At 43.5% G+C, this 15,447-nt stretch overlaps 1 protein-coding gene across 1 annotated transcript in view; it reads left to right on the top strand.

Annotated features, from left to right (window-relative positions):
* LOC100748410 (probable JmjC domain-containing histone demethylation protein 2C) overlaps window positions 1–15,447 on the top strand; it is a 242,142-nt gene that overhangs the window by 217,889 nt on the left and 8,806 nt on the right. The window contains 2 exon segments of the mRNA XM_024368213.2: window positions 13,853–14,221; window positions 14,383–15,441. Coding sequence (XP_024223981.2) covers window positions 13,853–14,221; window positions 14,383–15,441 — 1,428 coding nt within the window.

Raw genomic sequence — 15,447 nt, 5'->3', positions numbered from 1 at the left:
CCTGCCCTCCCATCTTACGAAAATGTCCTGCCAGTCCTTTGCTGGCTTTCGTCCCGCTCGGACGGTTCTTCGTCGAATCTATGAGTCACGATCTCGTGTCACGCGTAAATACCATTCGATTCAACTTCCTCCATAAATTGCTTTTTTTTCTCTTAGTCGCGTCGTGTATAGATAAATCACGATAACGGCGCTATCGGCCAAGTGTTTTCCATTTCGCCTCTCAGATATAGCGTGCGCGAACGAGTGTGTGTCTCGAAGCTGGGGACGGTTTCGTCGATCGATTCGTCAGAGTCAGAGTCGCCAAGAGAAACTCGAGCGATTCAGCGGCTCCACACGAGTCTCTTGATCAATTTTTCTGCCGTATTTATCGGCTTATTCGGCTAAAGGTGAACGCTTTAGCCGTATTTTCGCGCGTGATATACATTGCTGGCAGAGGATACGATACCGTTGTTTGTGAATCAGTGCTCGACGTGATTGCCATTTTAAACACGCTCCAAGGCTACGTGGATCTACGAATTAGGATTGAAAAGGGTCCCCTGCGCTTTCAGGCGATCGTTTCGAAGGTCAGTACAGATTGCCACGCTTACTTTCCTTTCGCCCATGCAGATTGCGATCTTGCTTTCGTTTCCGGACGAAAAAGTTTAAATTTCATTTTACGATCGACACGTTGCACTAAAATGGAAACGGTTGGTTACGCTTATCGATAACGTTTCTTTCTTCGTTACTCGACTCAGATTAAAAATACTTGGTTGGTTACCTTTCGCCGAAATTTAAGAAACTTTCTAACGATAGAAAGATGCAACTGGATCGAAAGTGACCCAATAGAAAGGGTTGAAAGGGAGCTGGTTGGACGAACGAGGTCTGCGACCTTGGGAAATTTACGAGGAATAGAGAGAACGACCGTTGTCGTTCTGTTTGCACCGCGATAACGTATATCTGGTACGGTTGATAACAATGCCAGAAACGGTGTGTGTGTACGCAGCGATAAATTCTTTTCTTTGGTTGCGTTGAAACCGTTGTTGCTAGTCTTTTCTTTTCTTTTTTTTTTTTTTTTCTAAGCGAAACGTACGCCGTTCGTTCCGCGAGAACGGACACGAGCTTGGAAAGAAATACGTTTTCTGGGCCGCTTTGAAGGCTGTCACTATGGAAAACTCGGCCTCTGATTTATGCACGTCGGCTGGATTTTACGCTCGTTGACGATTCCTACAGATTTCGAAAAGCTTCCCTTTGCTCCTCTCTCTTTGTACGCAGCAGCTTTTATTTGCAGCTTCATACGAGTTCCCACTCTTTCCGTTCTTTTCTATGATCTCACGTGGCGACAGCCTGCATCGGTTCAGGCATTAGGTCGCTCAATAAGTTCATCGTTCTATTATGCAGGTCGCTATTCGAATGCAAACTTGGCAATTTTCATATCGAACAGAATATAAAAAATAACGAGTTATTTATTCATCCTTATCGGTGAGATTTTTTCAAATTTTTTTATCGTTCTACGTTAAGATCAAGCCAATGTCTTATCTCAGTTAACTCTTTCAACTTGACACGGTCGACGAAATGTACAATTTCCAGAATTATTTCAAAAAATATTCAACTAGAAAGTAAAACAAACACTTCTTTCATCCAACGCGGGTTCTGCGAAATTTTCTAAATTTAGTAGAAACGTTCTACGGAATTTTAAACACACTTGTCCCAGAACGTAGAAGAGAAGCGGTTCAACCACTCTCGAAGATAGGAAGATAGGGCACTCGAGATATTTTATTTTTTTTTCTTTTTTTTTTTTGTTGCGAACGTTATCTTCGTTCGTCTATCGAAAGTACTTCCAGATTTCTAAATGTATAACGATCTGGTGTAACAAACAGCGTAAGGCGATTCATCTCGATCGCGATACTTTTCACGGTGTTTATTGTAGCAACACGACTAGCGCGCATGCACGCGGTGTTGGTTTATTTATGTGACGAGAGAGACGCCAGGGTGTGCGCTTAGCGTTTCCAAGTGGTATTTGCAATGCAAAACTCGATCGGCACGAAGGTCGTTAATTATGCACTGCACGGTACGCAACAATAGAACTCGATGGTGTTTCGTGCTACGACAATACTATCTTTCTCTCTTACGGTGTATCGTTCCCTCATCGATACGTTTAAAGCCGAATTAAAGTGGATAGTAGGATAAAAATGTTGCTTTCTTCTTTCGTCGATGATTTCAAATCTCATATTTCGATCGTTTCGACAGTATTTCTATTACGTACGATCATTGACGTTACAATACGATTTTACGTGTCTGACAAATTGTATTTTTCAAGCATTTTTGATAGAATTTGTTTGCTACTGAATTAAATGCTAGTTGGATAGACACACACACACAGTGTTGCAACGAACAGCGTGTTAATTTGAAATTCTCGTTCGAAGAGCCATAACTCCAAGTTGACGTATTCAGCTGTTAATCTCGCCCGTTATGGTATCGAGTTACGGTTGCGCGAGGGACGAAACTTCTAATTGGAACACATTATTTCTAAACGCACGATAAACCCGAACGCACTTCCTTGTGAATCACGCGGATTAATTAGTGGGGATTACGGTGGCGGTAATTGGTCGAGGTTACGCATACTCGTCACGCTACCAGATGCACGGCATCAGAAAAATCATGGAGAAGCGTGTAAAATAGATACGCGTATATCGAAACGAAGAAAGAAAAAATTCCTACGAATCCTACGTATATCTGTTAGTTTATAAATACGACCTAGATAGCCACTTACAGAAATCGTCTATTTTTGTTCAAATAAAACGCTACAGAATTTCAGCGCGCAGTTTGTAATTTCTATACTGAAACCAAGAACTTTGCAATAATATTACGAACGAAGAATTTTATTAATATCCGCGTTGTCTATACTTCGTTTAAATAATAATACTACTTTTTAGAAGATATACAATTTCTTGTATGGACGCGGCCGTATAAGTTTTCCCGTGGAGAGACACGCGTGGTGCAGTTTTTCTTTCTTCAAAACGCCCGATGTTTCCCTTACGACTTTCTTCCTCGAATGAATGACATTCGAGTGATTCATAGGCCTGCGTTCAATGGCGTAAACGTCGAACCCGTGGTTTGGCGACTGGCCGGCCATTTAATCCGTTGATATATCGTACGTTGGTCAGGCATGAAAGTAAAAAGCAGCAACGGTTATCTAGATCAGGAGAAACTCGAACATCCATTTATTCACGTGCTGTGTATTGTGCAACGCGATATTGCAGCGAAGGAAGTCGGCGAGGAAGTCGCAGAAATTAAAATGTACGAGGCTAGCCGTGTGTTGTCGTGGCCGATTCTCCAGCTTATTTCTTCGTTCGAAAGGAATGCCTCGCACGCTCTCATTTTTTAAACAATCGAGCAGTTTCGTTTACGATGTTAATAGATAATAATAGGCTGGCGACGAGAGCAGCGGAACACACTTTGGCATCGTTGGTTTTTGTTAAATATATTTCAAGCAAAAATAAAACTCGACTCACTTTTGGCAACTGGTTTATTGTGATGAGATATATAGCTTGGACAATTCATCAATTTTCATTCAACAACAACTAAGAGACAATTTCATTTCGTCTGACAATTTAAGCTTACTTTTAATTTACGTACTTCGAGTCTATCTTTACATCGCACGCTGTTTGCAGTTCCCGGAATATTTCACACTGCGATACGATTGTATTAATTTAGATACAGGTAGCGAAATGTTCCACGCGATTTGTCAGAACAAAGCGTAGATCCTGTCTTACGACAATGGTTAATCGTACTGTAAGAGCTTTTGTTGCTAATCGGTGAAACACGTCATTGTGTGAAAAGGTCGGAAGATTTAACAGGATTTATTTTCACTGCAAACTCCTCAATTTCTATGATACTTAGGTTGCTAGGACGTTGCTTTTAGAACGTCGATCCATAGACGGTACGAGCGTAATTCCGTTTTCGATTCTCATCGGCTAATAGCCGTAACTACGTCGATCGATCACGCAGACAGAAAGGCGAATCGAAAAAGAGAGGAAAGAAAAGAGGCGGACTGGTGGCATGGTAAGCTCGTTAAACGAAAGAACGCGCGCTGTAACCAGCGAATCGAAGAAATTAACGCGCTCGTGCAAGAGGAGGATGACGAGCTCGACGCGCGACACTCGAGGGTCTATTTCCCTGCTGAAAAGCGCCGTTTCGAGTTCCATCTGACTTCCTCCTCGTGTCTCTTCGACTTTCATAGCACGGAACCGCCTCTGTTCGTTCGTTGTAAATTTGCTCGGTACGTACGCCTTCTAATCCAGTGCAAAGTTAATTACCACGTGCCCTGAACTCACGGGACTACCACGGTATTCCTCTGTAGGCAAGCTATTCTCATAAATCCTCTCTGTCTCAGCGTACACGCTCGCATCTCCTCGTGAACATACTGAATCGATGCAGCGGTCTCTGATCCTGATACCGTCCCTGTCGTGTCACAGCTAACCCATGTTTATGTTAATTCAAATTTTCATCGAATGGTTCGTCAAACGAGATGAAACGTCTCTGGTGTTTAGATAGCGTAATAATGGCTTAATTCTGATGATAATTTACGGTACTATATTTATGTATTAGGTTACCCGGAAAGTTTCAATCGTTTTGCGAGGAAATAATAGACGCTCGACGATCTTTGTTTTATGTTTGTCGAATTACGTACGATCCATTTTGTTCGGTTGAGACAAACACCGCGACATTTCACAGACTTGCGTTCGCGTTTATACGAAGGTGCAATGTCGTGAAAAACACGTTTGCGAAAGAAAGATACTCTTCGAACAACCTAATAGGTTTTACTATATTAACCGCGGTTGTTTCTCTTTTTTTAAATCGTCGTCTCCGTGCCATGTTGCGAGTACACTCTGACGATCCAATATCAATAACGCGCTGTAAAACTGTGGAAATTGTATCGCGTTACATTTTCAACATGTCACATTTTGTAGCGTATTTCACAAATCTTGTACAACGTTACAACCAAACTTCCCGTGGACTTATAAACGTCACAGTCGTCTCACTGGATACACTGGATTTTGGTAAAACGTCAGACCTCCATACGCTATTGTTGGACGGAGTACAATAATTTTCATGGGACGGGAATTTTCTTCTGAAAGTGTGTGAGAAAAATAGGTCGGTAGTTTTGGATAGGAGAAAGAAAGCCGATGAAAAATCGTACACTGGAGGGATGGCCAATGGTGAAAGAGCCAGGTCGGTGATCCGTTTGGAACCTTTGTATCCTTTTGTGTCTGGCTGGTGGAGACTTGCCAGTCCCCTAGGTTCGAGGATCCTCATAATTGGGAAATAAATCGTGACAGAGACAGGTAGGTGGCCGCAGGCATTTGGCCTGAAATGATCTCGTTTCTAAAAGCACACCACGCACGAAAACCGGCGTGCAAGTAATAACAGACGTTGAAATGAAAGAGGGGAATGCGAGAGAGCGGACCGCGTGCACGACCTCGAATAAATAATTCATGAAACGATAAACGCGCTCGTGCGCGCGCGGCCGGATGCGTTATCCGGCCGATAGATTCACCTGCGCATAATTTCGTCAATGATTTTATTTGTCGACGGGTTTATTCGTCTTTAAAAAGATAACCGATTATTCGTAGTCGAAGAGTGGTCAGGTGAGAACGAAGACGAACTGTCACGATGCTGTTGGGTATTTTGACTGGATTAGAAACTGAACGAGGATCGAGGCACAGTTAGAGTGGAAGCTAAGACGTTGAGTCGTGGATTTCGTTAAGATGCGAGGAGAACAGTGGTTTCTTTTATGAAATGTAATTTTTTAACTGAACAGCGATGGTATTCATGGAGGAGAAAAAAAAGAAAAGAAATAATGAAACAGTCGATTGTACGGACAGAGCACAGTGATGGTATAGTATCGATATCAAAATTTAATTAAAGTAGAGTAATTAGCGATACGTTAAATAGCTAGAAATTTCTTATGGAATCGTTCGATTATAAATTCAAATCGTTTGTTAACGGTGTACTGGCAATATGTTTAGAGGTTACTGTATATGCTAGTGTATATATTTGTTGTTTAAAGGTTGTATATTATCACGACGATTACAAAGGATAGGATGATCGCAGCTTAGTTAGTGAGAATCTTCCAGTTGAGACACACCTTGTTAAAAAGAAGCAACTGTCGAAAGATCTTCCAGTCATCCCTATTGTTACGTGCTTTTAATGGCGCTGATAGAACCGTTGAAAAGCGAGAGAAAAGAGTTTGAAAATTGCCCACATGTCTGTTATCATCCTCCTTCTTTGCTCTTCGTGTCGTCGGGCAATCCGTTTTCTAAGCATTGCCTTTCAATTCGACGAAGCGAAACGTGGTTACGCCCGAGTCCGCGGGGGAGAGACAGAAATGCGAACAGTCAGCAAGTCCCATCGCCTGCTGACCAGGCACGTACATAGGAAACCTCGAGAGTAGTTTCTCCGCAGCGGCGTCAGCAAGTTGCTATCGTGGCTCTCTTATAGTCGTTTGACGTAGCTCGTCTGAAATTTAATGCGCCTCTGCGATTCCGGCAAATATGCCTCGCATCTGTTAGCTAACTTCTTCCCTCGAAAACTTTTAGTTGCCGTTCGAACGTAATCCTTATCGAATTATCCTTCCTTGATTCTTCGTCTATCTATGTTCCTCGCCTTTAGCTACCGATGTCTCTCAGGCAGATTTTTGAAATTTTCCATTCTCAAACCCGGATTCACTATTTTCTGGCAAACCTTTTATTTTCTTTTGATATTTTTACGTCGAGCTGTCTGCAGAAGTTTCGAATATTAAAGTCTCGAATATTATACGCATTTTTTTACCCACGTTGCCCAGGTAAAAGTTAAATCTATGTCGGCTCTATAAAATCGATTGGGGAACATGGCGTGTTAATCCGACGAGCATGCAGAACTCCAGCTATAAAATGCCAGCCTTCGATCTAATGCTTAATTCAATCGGCGTCCCGCCAACTTTTCTTCGAATCTCTTCCTCATTCTTAGTTTCTTCTACTCTGTCGATTACCTATTCGCGAGCGATTCCGCGAAAAGTTTCTTTCGTATTCTCCTCCATTACCCTCTATCTCTTTTTCCTTATTCGATATCATTGGAAGTCGAGGAACGAGGCTCACTGAAAGCTTTCGTATCCGATTGCGCGAATTCGCTAGATTCCTGATAGTCGATTCACGTGATCGTTATCTCGTGCGTGGCCCATCGTGGCTTCGTAAACAACGTGAATCAACCGTGTTAACTGTACTCAAATATTACTAAATGTGTGGTTATCGGCTTGCCGGCTGTTGACTATAGGTGTAAAAAGATCTACTCGGCTCCGGTTCCTTCTCCCTTATCTCCTATCATCTCACCAGCTATCTGTTTGCTGGAAATATAAATACGTTTCTTGGCCCGTCTGTCGCGATAAGATAGCGTTTCGCTATGTTATTCGCAAACAATCCACGCGGCTTTGAATTTAACGCTAGAACTCCTTTCGATGACTGTTCGCGTCGTTTCCAACTCGTTTGCCTCCTATTTATTTGTCTAATCTTTTGTTTCCCTCGTTCATCTGTTTCTCAGGATTCATAGAAAATATTTGGTCACGATCAGGTTGAAATTTGAACGCTAATATTTGTATCGTAAAGATGGTGTCGACCTTTGTAAAGCGGACCATATACAAGTACGTATCGCACACGCAAAATGTTTTTGGTCACGCGTTCGATTACGATTTTCTTTATCCGAGTGCTTGCAGCTGAACCCGATAATAGCTTGCCAATACTATCTTATCGTGATTTTTTGTGGAAGTGTTTTGTCGACTCGACTGATAACGCGGATGAGATGTAGCTTTGCTGTAAAGTGGATCTATTATATCGATTTGTTACTCTAGTCGTTGCTTTCATTGTGTGATGTAATAATTGGCTGAGAGGAATTTGCCGTATAATTATCGACCATAATTTCTTCATTATCTTTATAACCAATAATTATAACAGAATTTCAGACTGATTCACAGAGATATAATTTATTTCAGGAAAAACAAAGCAGCTCGTTCGAACAATAGAAATTCGTGTGTTTACTTGACGTGTTTCCCTCGGTGAATAGATTAATGTACGCGAAGTTCATTTCAGTCGTGTTATTTATTTAAAATCAAGCGAATTATTTATATGGTTACCTATGCTGATAAACTTATCTGTTATCGGCTTATCTGTCCGTATTCGAATTAATTAGCGAATAAGAATCATCGATATAAAAATACGAAGGGAAATAATCGTTTATCATCTTCTATTCTATAATCATCGGTGTTCGCCATTCATTTCAGACCGGCGTAAAATGAGCGCGATAACGTCCAGTCTTATTTTTGTCGATAAACTCGGTTCGACTATTGCGAACGACAAATATTTGTCGACTTTCCCGATATATCCGTTGAGGTCGTTCGATGACCGATTGCGATAAGTATTTTGCAAAATTACAATTTACGTCTTCAAGAGCCTTGAACAATTTTTCTAATAATTTTTACTTGCTCGCTCTTTGTTTTCTTTTATCAATAAGTTGGTTCTCGGTCGGCGAACGAGCAACGTTTTCCCAAGTGTGGAAGGAAAAGCCAGAGCCCCATAATTCCTGGCATTAAAATTTCAGTCGGCCGAGACAGAAAGAAAGTTCGTTTCGGGGTCGGACGGGTAAATCGACGAATTGATTAATCGAAGCGAGAGAGGATCGGCTATAACTGTGGATGATTTACTTGGTTCATCGGCTACGACGAAACCCTCTTTTCTACCAGTCCACCCCCGCATTGATAGCCTGCTCGCTTCGTGATAAATAATGAATGTCATAGTGCTGACGCTGGGCCAGGGGCTGAGAGGAAATGAAAGAAACCGAGATTCGAATACGACAGGGTGCTATTTTAATCCCATTGAGCTGGAATTAGAGGTTATTTTTAAAATGTGTGTTGTAATGTGTAGTCTTGTATGATTGAAAATGAAGACTGTCAGGTTGAAGGACTGTGTAGGCCTTTTAAAAACAGCACGACACGTCAAACGTGTCCGGAATATCGACTGCACAGTGTTCCTATTTGCTTAAAGAAATATCGTTAACGTTAAAGGCCTAGTAGACGCCTATCATCGAGTTTTTCATTTATTTTTCTAAGAAACGAAGCCTTTTGTGAAAAAACTTTGTTGCGCGCTTCCGACTTACTTTAACACGCAAGATAAACTTCTGGCGATTATCTATTCTTGCCGTGTCCGAAATTAGTCATATTCGAATACCACATACTTGACTTTCAATCTCTATTTTGTCCAAAAATGGAACACTGTAGGAAAAAGTGTCACTCTACATTTTCCACTAACTTTTGTATATAGATTCATCTGCTTCCGGCTTGTGCTTTGTTGTACAGTTTGATACCCTGTGTATTAAATTCCCGTTAAGTTTATTTATATTTGTCATTATTCTGCTATTGATCGAAATACTTATTTTTGTGAAATATTCAATATATATATATTAATATATTCTTTTTCCTCTCTTCTGCCCAAATATCACTGTATAGTAACTGACAATTACATACAATTATACAATAGCAATTTCAACAAGTTTTCGTAGCATCATATCGAGAAACTTAGCTATACATATGCAAGAGCCACTAGCTCTTAAGTATTCAATATACAAGGTGGTTGGTAACTGGTTTGGTAGCGGGTGGTACAAGCGGAAAGGGGGCGATTCTACGCGAAAAAAGAAGTCGAAAATATAGAATAGAAATTTTTCGTTCGAGGCTTTGTGTTCGAGAAAATCGACTTTGAATTTTCACTCGGTACGCCCGCGGTACGTTATAACCCGATCTCACCGTAGATCTCGATGTCTCGATGGAAAGATTCAAAAAAGAACGAAAAATTTGTATTCTATATTTTCGACTCCTTTTTTCGCGTAGAATCACCCCCTTTCTGCTTGTACCGCCGGTTACCAACCACCCTGTATATAAATAAAGAAAAGGAAAGGAAACAAAGAGACGGGGATGCGCGTTTTAATCTCGCGTCCAATCTCCTTCATGCCGTTATTTCTTTCGATACACTCAACACTCGGTTCGATTGGGCCAGTTAACGAAAGTGGCCTCGATGGCGCGCACGATTTTAATTCAACGATCGTGCGGCGATCGTGTGGCGATTAAACGTTTTCAGCTTCGGCATCATTAGCGAGCGCGCGTATAAATAAAATGGAATTGAAATGTGCTGGATCGGTGATAATCGACGTAACACGATCGAAAGCGTAAAGTAGAGAGACAAGAAACGAGCTTTCTACTATTATTTGCGCCGCGTAAATGTCATTGTGGAAGTTCGTGGGAGTTTTATCACCGAAGAGCCGCGTGTGATTACATAATTGATACGCTGCTTGGTTCACCGGAACGATGATAATATTCCTCTTCCGTTCAACATTCGTATCATTAAGTCTTGGAATGAAAAAGTTGCGTGGATGTCGTTACGATCTCCGTTTCTTTCTTATCGAGAAGTTTCGTCCGCGAGATTAATGGTGCTACGCAAACTTCACTGTCATCGTTGATTGCTTGTAATTCAAAGGCAGTTTGCACAGTAGAGGAAATGTTCTTTTGCCGTCATTTGCAATGCGAGTGGTGTTATTTTCGCCGCGTGTTACAAGTGGAATATTCCACGATAGTCCTTCGCTTTCGATCGTATTATTTAACGTTTCGATCTCGTCGCGATTCGAGTAACGTGTTTTGTCTACGGAGGTGCATCGTGGAATTCAAAGCCTCGATCGAACATCGATTTCTTTACCTCTAACTATATATTCGTTTTATACAGTCGGTCGCCAGACATTTTCCACTCTCCGACAACACTGTTTTTAATTCTTATTCCAACTATCTCAGAATAATTTTATTATCAGAGGAAATATTATTATCGTTTCGTACATTATGTTACTGTATGTTGTTATACGTAGTATGCTTAAATAAATAGCCTTATCGTTAACTTTATTCGAACAATAAAATTTTTATAAATTTTGGAAATTTTGTCTACAACAGAAAGCAACCACCATCGATATCAGTTAACGAAATTTAGACGACCAACTTATCGTTATCCTGCTTATCGTCTGTCGTGTATCGATTAAGAGAATTCGATCGGCTTGGATTCGCTTAACGGATATACAGTAGCCAGACTAATGTTTCTTGCGCGATACGCATCGTCGACATTAGCGGTAGCTCGTTTAGGAAGTAGGAACGCGATGACTCAAGCCAGCTAGATTTGCTCGCACGGCATGAATCGTTGCGCTCGTTAGGACGCGGAGTTCGCGCGATACATCCGTGCCGGTTGCGAAATACGGGCAAATTGGTGCACGTTTAAAAAGCGTGACGTTCGTAGACGAGAGTCGTGAGTGTCGACTCTGTATACGCGTCTCGCGTCATCGCCATCACCACCGGACCATGATTAATAGAACGACTAAAAGGAAATTAATAAATGATTGAAAATTGAATATACATGAACCTAATTAACCAGTATGTAAATGTTATAATAAATGGATTAGCTGACACATACTCGTAACTATCGTGTACGCAAGTCTGATTATTCCATGCAAAGTTCAAGGTTGAATTTTAAAACGTCGATGCTTCGCAGCAGCTTCGAGCAACCCTGCTATATCCTATAAATATTTAGAGTGGAGTCATCGTGCGTGAAAAGTTCCATCTCGTAAAGCGTGCATGTACTAATAATAGACTATTCTCTGATACTCGATCTGTAATCATTTGGAGCACGACTTGAAGGAGAAATAAAATAGAGAGAGAGAGAGAAAGAGGAGAGTTGGGAGTAGCGCGCTGGCTAACACGTTCGCCGGGAACAAAAAGCAGATTAAGCGTCAGTGGTTAAGAGTCGAGGAAGAGAAAGTCAACGAACCAATAGCAGTCAGTCCCTGTGCCTGATTGAGCCTGAATGCCGTGTTCTGGCTTTTATTAAGCGCAATCTCTCAGGTTCGGTCTGCAACACCCGTCCCCCTTCCCCTTCCTTTCTCTGTCGACTGGCTCGCGCGTGTCTCGTGCTTTTAACGAGCGTTTTACGAGCTTTTGTTCGGTCTCCTCTCCCGCTCTGCGCCTTTTGTCAGGAATGCAATACGCGAACAAAACGCAACCGCGTATAATGCTCCTACGCGGACAAAACACGGGTACAATCTCGGCTGATACAGGCTCGGGGTCAGACGCGTTCCACGCGATCAACAGAATACCACCGAGGATCGTCGATCTTCGTTCTATTCGTGTTCTGTTCGCCAGCCAGCAGATCTTCGAGACGCTTTCTCGCCTTTGGATAAACGCGAACATGCTTCTTCAATGACACATCGGTAATTTACTCTTGGTCAGATGCAAATGTGTCTTTTTGTCGCGATGCAGGTTCACATCCTGGCGATAATCGATGTGCTCGATACCTTTGACAAAGCTTCGACGACTCCCTTTCGCGTGGAAATGCGTGTGTCGTGATAGCAGGTGAAAGAAACTTTAGAGAAGTCACGAAATTGCGATTACCACGAACGTACATAGAAGGTAGAAATACGCGCGGGTAAAGATGACGCGAACAACGAGCAAACAGTCCACGTGAGTTGACATTTGCTCACGGCTCGATTAGCATCGTAAACCTTCTTCTAGGATGAGGCCATAATTAGATTCGCGGCCTGTTCGTGACAAGCTACTTAAAGCCTTCCTCCTTCTCTCATTGCCTCTGTCTTCATAAATGGTCGTTCATTCTAGTTCTCTCCTCCTGATCGTCTGGATCATCGTCGTTGATAAATTTTATCTGGTGACTCGATGGTCTGACGGCCTTGATTAATCGTAGAAAAATACCAATGCCAGAGATTTTCCTTACTATCGTGACAAATCGATTCGAGGAAAAGTTAGAATAAAATTAGCTGGACGATTAGTATTCTGTTATAAACGATTCGATCTTGATGTTCTGAGTATTTATCGAATGATATGTACAGAATCAAATCAGGTGGAAATCTTGGATTTCTTGGATTTATAAGATTTACTATTATAGGATTGATGACTGTGTTATATACTTGGAAAGTTCCAGTCGTGTTCACGTTTCCAATCGACTACTCGAGATCTTGGTGTTACGACTGTCCAACAGACTCGACGAGAGGAACACACGCTGCGGGTAGAATGTGGTTTGATCAGTGTCTTTTGCTATCGATATAAGTTCAAATGATTCACGCGTCAATTACTTTATCGACAACGTTTCGAAGAAAATTATATGTATCATATTCGGTCAATCGGTCGGAAAGATCGCGATTTATCTACAGAAGATAAAAGATTTTCGCACGAAATTTCTTAGGAAAAATGTAAAATACGTAATACGGACTACGGAATTTTTTGCATTCATGGCAGAGGTGCTACACATAAACGAGTTGAAAACACGCATTGAACTGCGAATTTCTACAATATTTTATTTTTCTGAACGCAACTAAGCAGAAATTTGATTCATCGACTAAATATTATAACGAGTACTATACTTTGGAAATTTTGTATATTTTCGCGTACTATGCGCATTCTGTGCGTTCTTGTATCTACGAATTTCCCACAGATGTATAAAATATTACCGGACTAATAATCGTATATCATTAGGAAAGTTGCTAAGACGATGGCGTCAGCGAGAGTATAGTAGATTGCTTTCTCCTCGGATGTCGGTGTCGAATGCGTTTCCGCGCGTGCACTCGCGCGCGCAACTGTGACGACGAACGCGAAAATAGAAGTCGCGTATCGCGTTTCGTGTCTCTCTGACCGGCACACGTGGACAGTGACGGATATCGGGGAGGAAACAGCGAACGGGCGTGACGATCATCCGGGTCAAACCGACAAACTGATTGGCAGTATTTATTGAAGTAGGTGTCTTATGTTCCGCAGAGAAACATGCAGTCGACCTCGATGGCATGGAACACGTTCATCCCATTACCACCACCAGGAAGCAGGACGCACGCCACACCGCATTCCGCAATGACAGCGCATGTAGGCCATCATCATCCCGGGCCAGGTGCGGCGGCGGCGCATCCAGTCACCGTCGCGCAGCAACAGCAACGCGAGCGCGAGGAAAGGGAACGCGAGGCGAGGGAGCGGGACGCGAGGGAGCAGCGACAACGAGAAACTGAGAACCTGGGGATAAGGGAACACCTGGTCGCGGCCGAGAGACTGCACAGGCAAGCCGAGGCCAGGGACCATGTCGCGGCACAACAGAGAGCCGCTTATTATGCAGCCACTGCGCCTCCGACTCAACAGGTACGTATGCGCGTGGTTGTAACGATCGAGAGATCGATCGAGAGAGAACGGCCGCACTATCGCCGATACTCGGCGTAAACGTTCGTTTCTGCGGCGATTGCTATATGCCAATATTGGTAATACCGCGTTAATGGTAGTCATTCTGGTTTGTTTTGGCGCAGGTGTCTCGACCGTCGAGCGTACCTGGCAAAGTCGATTATCCACCACCACCGGCGCACTCGAGGACTTCCAAGTCGTCGCTGCCCGTTAGCAGTCTTCACGAGAAACCACCACCGGTGGTAGGGCCGTCGCACAGTTCCCTGCCAAAGGTGGAGCCAAACGTCGGCTTGTTCAGTTACTCGACGTACCAGCCACAGTCACCGTATATACACGATATTAAGGTGAAGAGTGACGTAGGTCAACCGCACAAGTCGTTACCGAGTAAAAGCGGTTTGGCCGGAGGTCTCGAGCGAGACCATCACGGTCGGGAGATTCTCCAGAATCCTCCTTCTTTATTGCCGGATCACAAGAGCTCGGTGATAGTGAAGAACGAAGGTCGAGAGCTTCCGAAAGTGCCGACGTCGCAGCAACACTCGCCGAGTCCGAAGATCATGCCGTATCTGAACGTACAGTCGGTCCCGCCGCAGCACAAACCGTACGAGTACAGAAGTCCGACGCAGAGTCCTCACCATCTTCACCACCTGGACGGACTACAGGCGGCGAAGAGCATACCTCAGGGTCATCACCGAAGCAGTAGCGGGTCTACGACCACGACGCAGTTACCCAGTCCGCACGGGCATCCACCGCATTCGCACAATCGTCAGTCGCCGCACGCTCAACATCCTCATCAGCCACCGCATCCATCGCCACCCGAACCACGTTATCTTACCAGGCCGGAACCCGGCCTACCTTACGCTACTGCCAAGTCCTCGTATTCTTATCCACATCCGCATCCGCCCACGGCCTCACCGACATCACATTACGCCGCGCCGGCAGGCTCTAAGCCGAAAGTCAGTAGCCCAGCGCCGCCTCACATCTACGGGAAACCGAATTCGGGTATTATGACCGGAACGCCGGTCTGCAGAGCTTCCGAGCCGGCGGTCGCAGCCCCGATACCTCTCACCTCGAAGGCCAGTAGCTCGCCTTACCAGCAAGTGCCTCACCATCACGGGGCGCCGCCTCCACCTCTGCCGCCGCCCGCGCACAGTAGGTCCGTCTACGATCCCAGGGGTTATACCGGCTCGATG

This window comes from Bombus impatiens, unplaced genomic scaffold (genome assembly GCF_000188095.3).
Source record: "Bombus impatiens unplaced genomic scaffold, BIMP_2.2 scf_0406, whole genome shotgun sequence".
NCBI lineage: Eukaryota > Metazoa > Arthropoda > Insecta > Hymenoptera > Apidae > Bombus > Bombus impatiens.
Note: the sequence above shows the minus strand (reverse complement) of the source record. Positions and strands in the feature narration are given on the sequence as shown.